The sequence below is a fragment of the Scyliorhinus torazame genome, chromosome 5 (genome assembly GCF_047496885.1).
Source record: "Scyliorhinus torazame isolate Kashiwa2021f chromosome 5, sScyTor2.1, whole genome shotgun sequence".
NCBI classification, from domain to species: Eukaryota; Metazoa; Chordata; class Chondrichthyes; order Carcharhiniformes; family Scyliorhinidae; genus Scyliorhinus; species Scyliorhinus torazame.
Genome location: NC_092711.1, coordinates 288,923,567 through 288,942,179, shown reverse-complemented (window position 1 = coordinate 288,942,179; position 18,613 = coordinate 288,923,567). Strand labels below are relative to the sequence as shown.

The window sequence follows — 18,613 nt, the reverse complement described above, 5'->3', positions numbered from 1 at the left end:
AGTAATTTGAACCTATTTGCATCCTATTAACAAGCTGGAAACCGGATTCTCCATGATGCTCCAGCCGTCTGGGCTGGGATTCACGTGAGCGTGGATTGGTGGAAGGATTTGCCAGCGTGGCCATGACATGGTGGACGTTGAGGTGAACCAAGGGGGTACGTATTTAAGGTAGGTGCCCACCCAAATTCCAAGTGGAGGGCCCCTACAATGCAAAACCTGCTCACCCCACCACCTCAACACCCCCCACCAGACCTCCCCATAAAAGAGACCACCAAAATACAGAGAACCGCCCCCCCCCCAAAATCACTCACCCTGCCTGAGTCTGTCTGAGGCAGCAGGTGTAAAGGACAGGTAAGTGAAAAAGCAATGATTTTTCACTGTTTCTGCCTGGACTACTCTATAGCTTTCAGGCACTTGTCTCTGATATGGGGATGGGGGTGGGGGCGTGCCTCTGATATGGAGGGGTCTCTCTGATATTGGGGGCATCTCTGGTGGGGCTTCTGATGAGGGAAGTCAGGTCACTCTCATGCTTGCGTGCTGTGGTGGGGAGTGCCCCTGAAACTTTCCATGGTGGGGGATAGGGGGCAGCCACCGGACCTTGCTGTCGGGCTGCCCGCACAAAATATCGGTCTGCTAATGGCTGGCCAGAGTCAATCGCCTCTGGGCACCGCACCTAACGCCAGCACAGACCAGAGGCGATTCAGCTCCGGTGGGAAAACATCGACTCTCAAACAGAGAATCCAGTCCAGTATGTCTTGGTAATGTCAGTTAGTAATGTTCATTTGATAAAAAATGGAAATAATTATACTTGTCTGATTGAAGTGTCTGCAGCTTAACCACGACTGTTAAGTTTAATTGTCCCCAAACATGTGTGACCAATAGTTGAGAGGTTTGCAAAGTGCGTACGTGCAATAGTTTATCAGGGGGAGATTGCCTCATCACCAGATCTTACGGTCTCCTGGTGATTAGCATTGACAGAGACAAGAAGCAATGTATCACCCATGCTTTTTGGTGCAGTTGCTGCAAGGCCTGGAGAAATGTGCAAGAAACTGAAACAAGGCATAAGGCTTTAGATACACATTAATATAAAAAGTTTTAAATAAAAAGCAGACCAAGAACATGCATCAAAACTGAGTAGTCATCAGGGATTAGCCTCACCTGTCACATTATCTTCTCCATTGGTGGTCCATTTCTTTGTAATCATGTGCTTGTCGTATCTGTTCATTCCTGTGGACAGTCCTGCATATTCTCTCAAGTGCTATATTTTTTGTGCAGCTATTCAACAGTCTCTGCCCCAGCAGACACGAGCACTTGTTCCAACTGATCTTTCTTATACAAAATGCTGCACAATTTGACTATCTTCCCCAACTTGGACCTTTAAGATGCTCATAGATAGAGTCATGCATTCAAATTATTCATCGCTACTTCAAAATCTCTTGAGGTTCCCAGACGATTATTCAGAAGGATATCTACGGAGTCTCACTGCACATTCCCACATAATCAATTAATGCTAGTGACCATACATTCTTGGCTCAGATACTACATTATTTCCCATGTACAATGGTAGATAACCTTATCTAAGAGGGTTTTGAAGGTATTCACTCATTCACTAATCTAAAGTTAGAGGCTTTCATAATGTTCTACTTTATAGGATGAATGCTACAAGACTTTCAAAGATATAAGTGGTCTGTCAGACTAACAAAAACATACTATATATGTTCTGCATTGGAAAATTAAGAATAAGGCAGTCGATTAAATGAAGGTCAGGTTTCATCCACCAATTGACAAGGCTATTTTGTTCTCCGGTATGGCACCCATACATGCTTTAAGAGCTCACCCCGTACTGGTTGATTGTTGATGGAACAGAGAGACTCACCTGCTTGCCATCCAGGGTGTATAGCTTCTTCACTACCCCAGTCTCCAGCTTGATGGCCTCAGTGATGTCAGTAAGAACTTGCTCAAAGGAGTGTGCTGTTTTCTTGTTGAGCAGAACCCTCACTGCTTTCCGTGGCTTAACTCCACTCCGTATCACAGTCACGAGTTTAGGACGAACAAAGTCCTTGGTTTCTTTGACCTCAGTCATGTGCTTGGCACTGCCCAGGGACTGTGGCACTTTCTGGGTAGCAGAGGCTTTGACATTCACAGACCAATTGGGATTTACATTCTTGGTGTAATCTACCTTTTTGAAGATGTCATGCGATGAGCAAACATAGCTCTCCCCTAAACAGAAAGAAAAGTGCATGGTCAAATTTGCCACTGAAATTAACCCAGTAAAATTTTTAAATATTGTTTGCAGTACCTGCTTTGGTTTTACCCTAATAAGTGATATGACCCAAGTCTGAATTCAGAAGGCCTAACAATCAGTTTGGTTGCATAAAAAACATTATTAAAGCTGGCAACACACAATGAATGAATCAGACGAATAATGTCAGAGGCCACTTTGAACAATTGGTCAAAAGAGCACCGCATACAAGAACTCTACATTTGCATATTGAGTACTGTTAAATAAAGAGACATGTTGTGAAAGCTTTTGTCTTGTACTCATCAAAAAATCATTGCCTACTATTTCACTGTCTGTTGATATAGGCCTGAGGGTTTCCATTACTGAATTGCAGCTCCATGATTTCACAACCATCCATTGTCACAGAGGGTGCCTACCATTTCACAGCTTCATAGTTCATGTGTTTATGCACTTTTTACACACATATATGCTTACTTTTGATTATTCCAAAGGGTATCTTACGTCCACAAAGGGCACTTGACCTCCCCCAAAGCTGTCCCAGGACCAAATCCAAAGGGGTACCTCACCTCTCCAAAGGGGTACCTTGGCTATCCGAATAAATCCACCAAATTCAGACCTGCTCTTACCAGGCCTACTCGGCACACTTTCTCACATGCCTGAGCTAACAAAGCCCAACTTCAATGGAGGCAGCTGATGATTTAAATGGCCGGCTACCTCCATGAATCACACATGCGCAAAACGTAAATTTGGTACGTGGTAAATGTCATGTTCGGGGCAGGACTTTTGATTTTTGGCACCTCCGCCACTTTCACCACTCCAGACAGGCTCCCCGTTATGGCAAAAATCAAAGCCTATGTTCCACGTTTTGCAAGCATGGACTGGTCGAGTGTAGTTAAGTACTCTGCCTATTGCAAACAGCCGAAGGGACAGGGTCTACCAGATACCAGGCTTATACACAGCCGAGATACCCGGCATCACATTGGCTGGCTTACCTGTCCGAATTTACTTTTATGTAACTCAGAATTCATTCAGTCAGGTTTTGTACAACACATATATATAGAAATATTAAATAAAAAACTGAAAATGATGAAATACTCAGCATGTATAGCTGCATCTATGGAGAGAGGAATCAAGTTAAGGTCCTTGATCCTGTCCGACCTGCTGAGAATATGCAGCGTTTTTTTGGTTTTGAATAACATTTCCAGCATCTGCAGTATTTTGTTTTTTTATTTGATGGAAATGTTGCCTTGCACTCTTAATTTTTGTCAAACAACATCGTTCTGGCAGGTCACCATGGGAGGAACCATTCACAAATTCCCTATCAGCTGACCAGGGTCCAAGCACAAATGGGTTCACTTTTCAAGAGATTATTAAAGCAACTCAGTATTTTACAAATGACCTGTGTACAAAACTCTCAGTATCTATCAGATACCACATTGCTTCTTTTTCTGCTTCTGGTCCCAGTTAGGGCTTTGAAGCAAGTCTTATGTAACCCCACACTTAAGAGTTAAATTCTGAATGGAAATCTAATTTATACCCACTTTCAATTAATTAATAACATTTAGAACTGTATTATGTCTTTGACACTGACTACAACAGAATCATTTAATGATACTATGTCCCCAAAATGCAATCCAAATACAAAAGAACAGGTCTAATAATATGCTGCAATATAACATATGAATGTAAGAGATAGGAGCAGCAGTAGACCATCTGGTCCACCAAGTCTGCTCCGCCATTAATGACAATTGTGCTAATGTTTGCCAATATGAACACTTTTTACCTAGATTATTTTGTTTGTCTAACCAGCAATGAGGCGGTCATGCAATGAGTTGCAATTCCTCTTATGATTTGAGATACAACTCATTACCTCTTTTGATTGGTGTCACAATGATTTGACATGTGCATTAGTGACGTTGATGTTTAATTTCATTGGCTTATCAAACGTGCATTGAACTCTTAAATAGGACATTTGAAAAGTAAGAAAAGACAGATTGCTGCCACGAGTCATCTACTGATGTCAAGAATTGCTTCAAAACATTTACTGAATCTGTACTGGACCTCACATTTGCAATTCTACAAGGCTATCTTTCAAGTGGAGATGGCAAGTCTACTGGGACAATATCTATATGGAAACGTATTTTTTCTATCCCATCAAGACGGATAATGAGACATTCAGAAGCGAATGGCTGGGACATTGTAGGCCATGGGACAATGTCAGTTCAGACATCAGCTAAGGAAATACCTTTTAGAATTATTATGGGGAGAAAGGTCATGTGACTAGAATAACCTATTTTGAAATCGATTTTAATAAGAGCACGCAAGTTGGTAAAACAGGAGGAGCCTGAAAGAACATGCTACTGGAGCAGTAACACTCCCCCTCTTCCATTCTCTTTCAAGTTACGACCCTCTCTTTGTTACAGTTTTAAAAATCCAGCACAGAGATAGTGAATTTCCATTGATAGGAACCTCAGGTACAGAATCATCTACTTCTGGGAAAAATGGATTAAAAAGGAAAATGTCGCGGAATATTTTAGCCAGTGTCGGGGGACGAGACAGGGATGTTCACTCTCCCCACTACTGTTTGTCCTGGTCATAGAGCCTTTGACAATGGCGCTGTGAGCATCTAACATTTGGTGGGGGATAGTGAGTGGGGGTGGGGAGGGGGGGTGGAACACATGGTCTCACTCTATGCGGACGATCTGCTCCTTTACAGAACGAATCCGTTGGGAGAGATTGCAGGAATTATGGGGATATTGGAGGAATTTGGACGGTTCTCAGGTTAAAAACTGAATATGGGCAAGAGTGCGGTTTTTGCGATCCAGGCAAGAGGGCAGGAGAGGAGACTGAGGGAGATGCCATTCAAGGTGGTGGGAGAGAGTTTTAGGTATCTGGGTATTCAAGTGGCACGGGACTGGGGTCAGCTTCATAAATTAAATTTGAAGCAGATGAAAAGGGACTTCTGAAGGTGGGATGTGCTCCCGCTGTCATTGACAGGTAGGTACAGACTGTGAAAATGTCATTCCTCCTGAGATTGCTGTTTGTTCTTCAGTGTCTCCCAATTTTTTAGGACGATGAATGCGGCGATCTCGGATTTTATATGGGCTGGGAAATCCCCACGGATGAAGAAGGTCCTACTTGAGCGGGGGTGGGGGGGGGGGGGGGGGTGGGGGGGGGGGGGGGGTTGGCCGTTCTGAACTTTATTAACTATTACTGAACAGCTAATATATCAATGGTTAGGAAGTGGGTAGTAGGGGAGGGGTTGGCGTGGGAGCGGGTAGAGGCGGCATCTTGTCAGGACACAAGTCTGAAGGCTTTGTTAACGGCACCTCTGCCATTCACGTCGGCTCGGCACTCCACAGGCCCAGTGGTCGTGGCAGTCCTGAGAGTGTGGGGGCAATGGAGGCAGCACATGGGACTGGAGGGGGCGTCGGTGTCATTACCGATTTGTGATAATCACCGGTTCGCTCCGAGGGGGGTTGGACGGGGGGCTTTAGGAGGTGGCAGCGGGCAGGGAGTGAGAGATTTGGAGATCTTTTCATTGAGGAGGGCGTCCCGAGCTTGGGGGAGCTAGAGGAGGAGTTTGAGTTGCCGGGGGGGGATGGGTTCCAGTACTTACAAGTGCAGGATTTTGTTCGGAGGCAGGTCCCGGGCTTCCCTCGCCTTCCACTAAGGGGGTTACAGGATAAGGTGGTGTCAAAAACAGGGGTCGGGGAGGGGAGGGTCTCGGAAATATATAAGGAACTGATGGAGTGGGAAGGGGTTCCAAAAGGGGAGGTGAAAAGGAAGTGGGAGGAAGAGTTGGGAAGGGAGTTGGAAGTCGGGTTATGGGAGGAGGCCCTCAGGAAAGTTAATACATCCTCATCGTGTGCCAGGCTTAGCCTGATCCAATTCAAGGTGGTGTACAGGGCTCATATGGCTGTGGCCCGGATGCGCAGGTTTTTAGAGCAGGTGGAGGACAGTTGTGAGCACTGTGGGGGAGGCCCTGCGAATCATGTGCATATGTTCTGGGCCTGTCCAACTCTGAAGGGATTTTGGCAGGGATTTTCGGATGTCATGTCAGAGGTCCTGGAAGGGAGGGTGACTCCGAATCCACAGGTGGCAATATTTGGAGTGTCGGAAGATCCGGGAGCCCGGGGCGGGGAGGGGGGAGAGAGGCCGACATTTTGGCCTTTGCCTTCCTGGTGGCCCGGAGATGGATTTTGTTGGGATGGAGGGATTTGGAGCCTCCAAAGTCGGGTGTTTGGGTTAGTGACATTGCAGGGTTTCTTAGGCTAGAAAAAAATAAGTTTGCCTTAAGGGGTTCACTACAGGGGTTCGCTCGGAAGTGGGAGCCATTCATCGACTTCTTCAAGGAAAGTTGACCATCAGCAGGTGTGGGGGAGGCATGGAAGTGACGAATAAGGGTAGGAAATCTAATTGACGGAGAACCGTGGGATGGAGTAGATACATGGACCATGATAGTTAGGATTTATGCTTTGGGGGGGGGGGGGGGGGGGGAGAGTCGGGAGTGCTATTGTGGGTTTTTTGTGTGTGTTGGATCTTTTTGTTTTAAATGTTAAACTTATAAATGCCTTAATAAAATATTTTTGAAAGAAAAAGGAAATTGTCTCCGGTAATGACAACTTTACATGGGCTTCTTCAAGTCCCGAATGTCAAGATCACCATGGATAAATATCTACTGCAGCCACAGATAACCATAAGGGACTCAGAACAGTGAACTCTCAATTTTTTTTAACCTTATATTTTTTACCTTAATTTTAATTTGGGTAAGAAAGCAACTACCATTGCATTGCTTGTGTGCTGTGCGTGTGAGTGAGTTGTGAAAGTCGTATGTGGATTTACCTTTTTATATCTTTAAGTCGGTGGGTTAACGCAATATCCCTTTTTCTTTTAAACTGAAGAAAGCATGCCAGACTTTAATCCTTACAAATTCACAAAAAGCCCTGTTTAGGTCAGGCTTGGAGTGGTATCTTAGGGGAGTGATCTTCACCCCTTTTCACATGGTCGTAACATTCGCCAATGAGAAAAGGTAGAAAGCAGAATTTTAAAATTGCATATCATTATTGAGCTGCTGGAAGGGCAGAGAGAGTGACATCAGAAATCCACAATGGCTGACGTCTCCAAAGACATGCTTATGCTATTTTATATACCTAGGGACTGTTGTTTATTTTATTCACTCCGATCTTGTGCTACTTTAAAGTTCCATCAGGACCAGCCACTGTCTAGCATCACAGCCAAGTGTACATGATTCATAACGTGGACTGAAGTAGTGTGTCCAGCGATCATTAGAGCCAAATACAATTGTGTCCTTATCCTATGCTCCCACCTATGCAACTTCCAGTCATTAACAGACATCAACCATAACTAGGAATTCCAGCTATATTTTTCCTCTTCCTTGCCCTGGTGCTATTGAGGCTCTCTTAAGCAACCTTATCATCACTCCAGTTGATATCATCTAACACAGAACAGCAGTGCTTATCTGTGGTTTTCATACTCTATGTTGTTTAGTTCGGCACTGGTATTGCACATTATGCACGGAGTCATCAGAGGCCTGTGGGAAAATTCTTATTGTAAACTGATGGGCTCATAATAGCTAAATCCCACTGAATTAGGCATGGAGGGGCCCCACTTTTTTACCAAAGGCAACAGAGAACCTCAGAAAAGAGCAATAGAAAAGGTGGTTTGCTTTGCTAACTCTGTTCATCCTGAGCTATCAGCCGTGGCGACTAGGGGCTTTTCACAGTAACTTCATTGAAGCCTACTTGTGACAATAAGCGATCATTATATTATTATAAAAGCTTTAAAGGCTCAAATAATGGCAGCAGTAATGGAGAGACCACAGACTTTGTCTATTTCTCCTAGCTGATGGAGGTGAAATTGAGATGAGTGGCTGTGCATGGGCAGAAAATAGAAAACGCACGGCATAAGGGGGGCAGCGGTAGGTAAAAAGAGAAATAATTCGAGCTATTATTGAACAATAGGCACATTGTGTAATAGTAATACCTGTAAAGTGATTATATTGCTGACCAAATGACCAGAGGGACATATCAATTACTCATCTAATCAGTTGATCTTCCGATGTGTTGACTGAAAAACCTCTTCAGAGTGCCAAATGATCTACTGCCTACATTTTCCACTTTGAAGTTTATTCTCATTTGTTACGTGAACAATTCCATTTAGGGTAGCTCGATCTTGCCAGAATCTGTCAGTTTCATGTGTTTTGCATTAGTACTTTACACACGAGTACAGTAAAGGCCAAAACTGGATCCAGGAAATATAAAGAGGCAACAATTAAAATAGCTGATTCCAGCAGAAAGCTGCAAAAAAATGTAAATTACCCGATGTTTGGTGCTCTTACATTCTTGAGTAAAACATACCACATAGGTTTCATATGTTAGCTGTTAGACCTCCATGGTTCTTGGCACACATTGACATTCATAGTTACTCTATGAAGTCTTTATTTCACTTCTACACCTTCCACCCCCCCCAAAATAAAGTTGCCAGCTCAAGTGAGGTACAGTGTTGGTAACGGTATTGGCTGCTCTCTAGGGGCAGCACGGTAGCATAGTGGTTAGCACAACTGCTTCATAGCTCCAGGTCCCAGGTTCGATTCGCGACTTGGGTCACTGTCTGTGCAGTCAGCACATTCTCTCCATGTATGCATGGGTTTCCTCCGGGTGCTCCAGTTTCCTCCCACAGTCCAAAGATGTGCAGGTTAGGTGGATTGGCCATGATAAATTGCCCTTAGTGTCCAAAATTGCCCTTAGTGTTGGGTGGGGTTACTGGGTTTAGGGGGATAGGGTGGAGGTGTGGGCTTGGGTAGGGTGCTCTTTTCAGGAGCTGGTGCAGACTCAATGGGCCAATTGGCCTCCTTCTGCACTGTAAATTCTATGATGATCTTACTTTAGTGGCTGTTCTCCATGTTTGAACTTAAGACAGGTAGTGGTGACAGGCTACTCAATCATAGGGAAAAGTATGGCGAAGTTCAACCCTGCCATGATCCAACACCCAGAAACATGTGTACGCATTTTGCTACAGGTTAATTCAGAGCTGAGGAATGGGGACCCTGACTAATCTTTTTCGCTTCTCTAGGCCACAGGCACTGTGACCAATTATCTTGCCACTATAGTCGCACCAGCTGAACCCAGCTAACTCAGCACAGAGGAGGAGATCAAACCTGCTGCTCTGTAAGTCTCAAACCCAACTAGCTGGTGCACATATCCACTGACCAATTCGGGGAGAAGTACCAGAGGTATTTTAAATTGACTGTCTTAAGTACTATATTTATTTTCTAGTCTTCATTGAAGACTAAGTGCAGTCTTGTTAACTGCTGCGTCAAATGTGAATAATCATCAATCTTGTTTCGCAAAAGCAAACTAATATAAAACTGCTCTGCTAGCAAGGAAAGTTACCTAATGAAAAGGAAGGCCCTTTCAGACTCTTAAGTCCAGGCATTCATAGCTCCCAGGATTAAATGCAGAACAAAGCCGATAAAATTAATCATGTCTCCAAAGAAAATAAATTCATAATGAGATAATTAACAAAGTGGTTAGCTGTCACATAAATAAGCAAATGCAGAATGAAGGCCAAACAAGTTAATGCAGAATATAGGCCAAACAGCTTTACACAGATGCCATTAAATAGTCGCTTACAAAGCTATCTGCTCTACCCACATTCCACTCTCAATTTTATTCTAAATTAGATGAATGGAAATGGGTGGGGGGGGGGGGGTTCATGAAATTTTCAACATTTTCTCTCCTTTTGATTACAATTCACACAGCAGTGCCAGCCCAATCACTGTATTCTACTTTTCTCATGCTAGATATGCACTTACAGGCTGTCTTGATGAGAGAGTGATAGATTGGCGCGAGAATTCATTTTTTTTTTCATGGTGCTAGTGATTTCTGCACGTGCATAAATTATCTAACTCTATTGCGCATAGATCTTAATACGCTAACCTGAAATTAATGTACAATAAGCTATTAATAGAGACTCAGTTAACATTTCTTACACTGTTCTTTCGAGAAATTCATATCCTGTTTATCTTATCTACGGGAAACTAGCATAGACATTTTTCCAATACAAAAATGGTACCAAAATAACAGATAACACTTGGCAATAGATGGTATTTGGGCTTCAGGCCAGTGCTCTTTACAAATCATGCCAAATGTAAGAGAGTTTCTAACATGCAGGTCACAATGCTCTTCGCTGTCTGTATCACTGCATGGAAACTGTACCTTTTGATGGATCAAGCCCTCGTGAACTTCAGTCAATTATCAAATGTTATGTGAAGCCAAAGACAACACAAAACAACAGTCAATCAATAAGATGTTTTTATGAATGAGAGTACCAATAACCTGCACATCTTAATAGAGGGGCTATTAACTCACAACTCGATTTGCTCGAGAGATTACGTGGTGAATACCAAAGTGTCAGATACTCTCTGATAAATTAGTCAGTGAGCATTAGTGTTTTCTCCTTGTATTTCCAGTGATTAATTCACTTCTGTGCACAGTATTGGTCTCCTTATTTAAGGAATTACGTAAATGTGTTGGAAAGTTCAGAGAAGGTAATATGAGGAATAGGTGGGTTGTTTTATGAGGGAAGGTCAGAGAGGTTCGGCTTGGATGTACTGGAATTTAGAAGAGTAAGAGGCAACTTGATTGAAACCTTTAAGATCCTGAGGGGTATTGACAGGGTGAATGCAGAGAGGATGGTCTTCTTTTAGGAGAATCTAGAACTGGGGGAAGGGGGGTCACTCATTTAAGGCAGAGATGAGAAGACTTTTTTTTCTCTCTGAGGGTCCTGAGTCTCTGGAACTCTCTTCCTCAAAAGGCAGTGGACACAGAGTCTTGGAATATTTTTCAAGGCAGTGCTAGATAGGCTACTAATTAACAAAGGGGTGAAAGTGTCACAGATGGGAAGTAACCATTTCATATTCTTAAGAAGTTCAGTGGGATCATCCTAGAGAGTAGACGTAGCCTTTTTGTATTTGCTCTTGCTATTGGGCAATGAAACCACTCTTTCTGTCTCATTTGATATGGTGATCCTGAACTAATCTTGCAGTGTAACAATACCATGCTTGTTTACTTGTGTTTGTGTCTTCATGGTTGTATGAAAGCGAAGAAGAAAACAAAAATCAACATAAGAACTAAGGGCAGGAGTAGGCTACTCAGCCCCTCAAGCCTGCCTCTCTACATAATATGATCACGGCTGATCTGATTGTAACTTCAACACCACATCCCTGCCTACCCCGATAACCTTTCACCCCTTTGTTTTTAAAAATATATATATTTATTAATGTTTTTTAACACATTTTTCTCCCTTACAAACAATAACACTCCCCCATTAACAAATAAAACGAGAAATCGCGCAGAGCAAGATATATACATGGCAAAATTATATATTTACCTTGGAGGAGGGACATCCTGGGAGGGGGGGGGGGGGAAGGGGGGACTGCCTGAGATAACATCAAGGGTTGGGGGAACTGGCAGGTACGGGAGAGGGCCAGTGTACAAAGCTGTGTAAATATATCATTTTGCCATGTATATATCTTGCTCTGCGCGATTTCTCGTTTTATTTGCTACGGGGGGGGGGGGGGTTATTGTTTGTAAGGGAGAAAAATTGTGTTAAAAAACGTTAATAAATATATATATTTTTTAAAACAAGGGGGTGAAAGGTTATCGGGGTAGGCAGGGATGTGGTGTTGAAGTTACAATCAGATCAGCGGTGATCATATTATGTAGAGAGGCAGGCTTGAGGGGCTGAGTAGCCTACTCCTGCTCTTAGTTCTTATGTTGATTTTTGTTTTCTTCTTCGCTTTCATACAACCATGAAGACACAAACACAAGTAAACAAGCATGGTATTGTTACACTGCAAGATTAGTTCAGGATCACCATATCAAATGAGACAGAAAGAGTGGTTTCATCGCCCAATAGCAAGAGCAAATACAAAAAGGCTACGTCTACTCTCTAGGATGATCCCACTGAACTTCTTAAGAATATGAAATGGTTACTTCCCATCTGTGACACAATTACTCAGTAAAATGTATTTGTCTCCCTCCATCAAAAATTGTTACACCCATGGAATCCTGCATTGTAACTTGAACTATTAAATCACATTTTTAACTAACTAATTTTAGCCAGAAGAGCTATTAATATTTTTGCTAACAGTTCCTTATAGTGTAGAATGTGCTGGGACAGATGCATGTTGAAGGGAATTATTACACAGCTGCTGCTGGTGCACAGTGCCAGTCAAGTCAAACAAGTAAATGATGCAATGCTGGGGTCACACCCTGCTGATAGCTGATAGCAGGGTCCTATTCCCAAGTATCAGACAAGAGGTAGCCAAGGAAGTCATCCTCACTACTGCAGATCAACTCTGGTCCTGTTGATAATGGAAACAGAAAGCAAAGGTGAGAAACTGGCTGACAGGTTACTTTTAATGCTATCTGACCCTCTTTTAAGCCCTTTATCCTTTCCCAACACGTCAAGGATTGCTCTTTGGAACGCCTAAAGATAGCAATTTGATTTTTTTTTAAAAATTCCAATTAAGGGCCAATTTAGCGTGGCCAGTCCACCTACCTGCACACCTTTGGGGTGTGGGGGTGAGACCCACGCAGACACAGGGAGGATGTGCAAACTCCACACGGGCAGCGACCCGGGGCCGGGATCGATACCCAGTTCCTCAACGCCGTGAAGCAGCAGTGCTAACCACTGCGTAACCTTGCCACAGTAATTTGAAATAAATTGCACAATTCCACCCCTATGCTACATGGGGAGTAAAGTAAATTTAAAAATCTTTCCTGAGCCCAACATTTTAGGAATAAATTACATAGTTCAACCAGTCGAACAATTTTTCCTCCTACTTTATTCAATGACAAATGTGATAAATTTGCGAAGGAGACTTGATTATTGCTGTGACCTTGGAACTTGCTGTTTACAATTTCTGTGAAATTGTTAATACAGCTACCAGGACTGAAATTATTAAAATGGTATAGAATTACCTTGCTAATGAATAACATGAGTAGACACATAATGAAAATAATAATAATACATAATCCCTGTGCAAAAAATTGAACTTACTAATCAAAATCCATCATACATAGATACTCATGTATCAATATCAATAATCAATACAAAAGTGGAAATTGTAGCAAACAGAAATCTGCAACTGAATGGCATTTTTGCTATTTTATTAGGAATTTCAGGACTGGTGCAAAGAAAGCATAGGAATAGAAATAGTTTTAACATTAAGATTGACAAGAATAGTCACCATTCCAGACATCACAAAGAAGTGTTAGTGTTACAACTCAACCAAGCTACGAAGATCCACTCTTAAATTCAAAAAGGTCGGACAGTTAGACTATGTGCTTAAAATATGCAAATTCAAACAAAATTAGATCATATGACCTGATTGATCTCAATGCACCTCTCATCGGTTTATTGTTACATCGGCATAAAATGCTTCTGCATAAGCAATCGTCGGATATCCAGAAAAATTCACCTTAAATGGCTAAAGAGGATAACATTGAACAAAACAAAGGGAGATGAGCTCTGCTCTTACATTCAGGTGACCAGGTACTAACCTTCTTCCAGTTCATCAAGACTGGTAATCTTCCCAATCCCATCAATGGAAAAGATAATGCGAACTCCCTGCGGCAGGTTCACATTATCAGACAGGGTTCGGGTCAGGTCTGCCAGCAGAGCATCAAAGGAACGGAAGCGATCGGCAGATATTGCATACACAATGCCCTTGAAGTACCGATCCCCATTGCGATAGAAGCGAACCTTCTTGGCTTTCTTCTCAGTGGTAAGAGCCTGCAAGGTTCGGGTGCGGTAGAAACTGCAATGAGCACTGTGCGTGGGGCTGGGTAAACCATTCATCCTTGAACCCTTTGAGTAACGTGTCTTGTCCCTTTCGTCAAAATGGCCGAAATCCAGCTCTTTATCTTGGAACATACTTCGGTTAATTGGTCAGAATGGAAGATCAGACGAACCTGCAACAGACATAAGACTCAGGTTTATGCACAGCAAGTGTTTGTGAAAATCCAGAGAATTATTTGCCTCTAAAAAGCCCAACGCACAGAACACTTCTCCAATAACTGGTTCATAATTCTTAATGAAGTAGTCACTTTTCATTTGATGGGAATATGCATTAAAGTTGGGGAGGATCACTGGCACCATCTTTATCCCCACACTATATACATTTCTTCCATGCAAAAAGGTTTGGCTCAAAGACTATAGGAGACTAGTGTTAGAAATAGAAATATTACACTGGAGCAATAGATTTCTAATGAACCACATTGTTGGCAGACAGTAGAGGGAGCTTTTTTCTGCATTGCATCAAACTGTGCTATGCCCAGCACCCAATTCCTGATCTGAGAAAGCATTCCACTCGTTAGTTCTGTACTAAGGGAACAAAATTAAAGTTTGCAAAGAAAAGCCTTTGTGAACTTCTCTTCCGGCTAATCTTCTATAAGAGCCTATATTGAATGATATTAAAAGCCTTTAATTTTATGAAATGCTCTAATTTTTAAAAAGTCTTCTTTTGTTTTAGCCTGTACAAGAAAATTTAGTGATGAGGTCATTCATTGATTCAAACATTAATGGCTGATCCGAGATTAAATAGGAAATTTCTGTTGAAAAATGTTTTTAACATATAGATACAATCAGAAAATTGACTTTGTGATGGGATTGGATCTTCTGCGTGCCGTGGCTCCTTTTTTGGATGCAAAGGAAATTTCAACAATCCATAATTAATCAGTAAACAGACCACAAACACATTAATCATATTCACATCGACGTTACCCACAGTAAGACACCCAAAACAATACAACCATACTATTGAAATAGCGAGACAGAAATCAGATGATGGGATTATTTAAATACATATATCATTAGTAAACCGAACAGGTAGAAATAAATTAGAATTTAACTCAGAATGCACATTCACAGTGCCCAGTGTTTACTTCCATTCTTCACTCTCCTTTAAGAGCTTTTTTTCCTCATGGGGTTAATTTCCCTCGTGTGAATGCAATTTCATGAAATTGGAACATTGCTGCAATCCACTTTCAAAACAAATGGACTTTCATTTATTATATAGTCCCAAGGGCATAATGTACATTTCAACACATTTTCCACTCAACTAATTACTTTTGATGTCCATTGATTATTGTTATGTAGGCAAACAGGACAGTCCCACAAACATCAGCTGATATGAATGGCCATTAATCGGCCTTTGGCGAACAATGATTCAGAGATGAACCGGGAGAACTCCCATATTTTACATCCACCTGTACAGATGGGCAGAACAATAGCGGCATCTCATCCAAATGGCAGTATCTCCAAGAACATTGAATCCCCTCAGCGCTGGAAGGAGGTGTCATCCTAGTTTACCCGCTCAGCTCTTGAAGTCAATTGAAGACAGGACAGCTAATACTGAGCCAAGCTAATGCGTCAAAAATAAATGTAGGAAACAAAGAACTGATGAGTTAGTCTAATAACTTGATCGCCACAGGATACAGTATAATCGCTTTAGTGCAATATCATTGTGATGAAAGTAGCCATGGCCTCTTCTAGACTAATCCACTCCCCAAATGCACTAATGTTCCTTCAACCAACTTCCATTTAGCAGAACCGTATGTAGAATAGTGAGTACACTGAACATTGACTGGGATTGGATATTGGTACTGAATTACAGGGGCTGGTTTAGCTCACTGGGCTGAATCGCTGGCTTTTAAAGCAGACCAAGGCAGGCCAGCAGCATGGTTCAATTCCCGTCCCAGCCTCCCCGAACAGGCGCTGGAATGTGGCGACTAGGGACTTTTCACAGTAACTTCATTGAAGCCTACTCGTGACAATAAGGGATTTTCATTTATAGGGGCTGTTTAGCACAGGGCTAAATCGCTGGCTTTGAGAGCAGACCAAGGCAGGCCAGCAGCACGGTTCAATTCCCGTAACAGCCTCCCCGAACAGGTGCCGGAATGTGGCGACTAGGGGCTTTTCACAGTAACTTCATTGGAAGCCTACTTGTGACAATAAGCGATTTTCATTTCATTTCATATATGTAGATACCATTTGAAATTCTCCTCGATTTTATTTTCCTGTCCTAAAAGTACGAATTGATACACGGGTTGCACTGGTACCTCATCTAAGTGGTCAACCTTCATCTGTGTCTAGAAAATGGGAAAACTAATAAATTGATGGAATAGCATAAAAAAAACTGTTCCTCCACACCCCACTGACATTAGAGTGGGGGCCCTGGTTGATGTTAACCAGGTGCTAATGTTGGGAGCATTGATGTTAATTGGTGCTGTGTCCAGATAATTAAAAAGCACAGTTCAGAGAGTGAACGGGGGACCTGCTTGATTTGTGTGGTTCACATCCATTCTTAACTGAGCTTCCAATAGATTAAAACTCAAGTTGTTCCATGATCCATCAAGCAATGCACATCAATTATTTCTATTCAATAGCCACAGTGAATGATTCAGAAAAACACAACTAGACCACTTCAAATATGGTCAGAACAACTACATTGAATCCTTGTAGTGCAGAAGGAGACCATTTGGCCCATCCAAAAGGGCACCCTACCAAGGCCCACTCCCCCTAAGCCCATAACCTGCACATCTTTTTATTTAACAAACAATTTTAATGAGGTATTTTTGGCATTACAAAAAACAGTATAAAAACAGTGTACAAAGAACAATAAACATAGTGCAAACACCGACACCCGTCCCTCCAAGACCCGCCTATTTAACCCCCTATTCTACACTACCCTAGGCCCCCTACAGACGATTAATTCTCCGCAAAGAAATCGATGAATGGTAGCCACCTCCGGGCGAACCCTAACACTGACCCTCTCAGGCGAACTTAATCTTCTCCCGGCCGAGAAAGCTCACGCCATGTCGGTTAACTAGGCCTTCACCTTTGGGAGCTTTGAGTCCCTCCAAGCTAATAATATCCGTCTCCGGGCTACCAGGGAGACAAAGGCCAGAACATCTGCCTCTTTCTCCTCCTGGACTCCTGGACCTTCCGGCACCCCAAATATCGCCACCTCTGGACTCATTGCCACCCTTGTTTTCAATATTCTGGACATGAGGTCCGCAAACCCCTGCCAATATCCCTGAAGTTTTGGACACGCCCAGAACATGTGGACATGGTTTGCTGGTCCCAGAACATGTGGACATGGTTCGCTGGTATAACCTGCACGTCTTCAAGGATCCGGGTCCCTGGTGTTGTGCTAACCACTGTGCCACATGATTTTAATGTGAACTTTCCATTCCCATAGACAGGGTTTCATTCCGTGCTGCGGCATGACTCCATGACCAACACATACATGTTCATGGACGGACAATCTTTTCCCTGTGACACCTGGCCGGGTTCAGAAGGGAGGTGGGTTTTGAAGAGTCCTATGCATCGCCAAGATAATTAAAGGCACGCACACATAATTTGGTGATAACAGGCCGTTCAGAACGGCCCTGAGGCGAAGCTGCTGTGAGGAGTGAAATGTCAGATTGGTGCTGCAGTTTCCAGGTTGAAAATGGTGGTGGGGTGGGGGGTGATTGGTGAGGCAGTGTAGAAATGCAGACCTGTGCTAAACCAAACCCGGAGGCTGATGCGGGTGACACTGCCTGGAGGGAATGGAACAAAACAGACCAAAAGTGACAGCCTCCATTAAAGGGGAAAAAAATGCAAAATGTGATCATTTTAAAAATAAATCACGAAAACCCATCATCCTTTTGTACGATTCTCCGTCACAACTAAAAAACAGACACACAAACAGCAATTTACCCTGACCCCGCACCTTAAGGTAATGATTTTTGGGGAGGGGCTTTTCTTGCTCTGTATCGTGTATCAGATATAACGGTTTACCAAGAAAATGTATTATTCATAAACGGCTCTGTAAAGAAAGGGTAACTAAACACACCGCACGGAAGGCTGATATTAAACGCCTGTTAACAAAGGAGCCATAAATGAATCAGTTACAAAAAAGCCCCCTGAACAGTTACTGACAAATGCATCTTAACAAAGGGAATTCAATACTGCGATTTATTAAACATCGCGCGCGGTTATAGAAATAAATGTAACGCTGGCTGTGAAAGATCCGTACGTTTAGGTACAAACTCACATTCAATGGGAAATAACAGTACTCTATAAGTGTATTGAAGGGAGGACACCATTGTCTACTGGTGCAATATGTATTCACAGTTGATTGAATGGGAAATGTTAACTCTTATCCCGCTAATCCTGTAAAATGCTAAGGACTGACTATTCAGAAGAAGGTGTAGAGAATACCAGGCATCTGGGAGTGAACACGGACTGAATTTGAGAAATCTCGCCGTCTCCATATATCAGTTGTAGAGAGAG

The 18,613-nt window shown here is 42.7% G+C and overlaps 1 protein-coding gene across 5 annotated transcripts in view; it reads right to left on the bottom strand.

The window, feature by feature from the left end:
- The window catches only part of LOC140421194 (neuronal migration protein doublecortin-like), a 263,203-nt gene that overhangs the window by 206,477 nt on the left and 38,113 nt on the right, over positions 1–18,613 (bottom strand). For all 5 annotated transcript variants that reach the window (XM_072505703.1, XM_072505704.1, XM_072505705.1 and 2 more), the window contains exons 2-3: positions 13,834–14,244; positions 1,877–2,220 (exon numbers count right to left, since the gene is read on the bottom strand). In XM_072505703.1, the coding sequence (XP_072361804.1) occupies positions 1,877–2,220; positions 13,834–14,206 (717 nt within the window). In that variant the 5' untranslated portion in view covers positions 14,207–14,244. The remainder of the gene's footprint in view (positions 1–1,876; positions 2,221–13,833; positions 14,245–18,613) is intronic.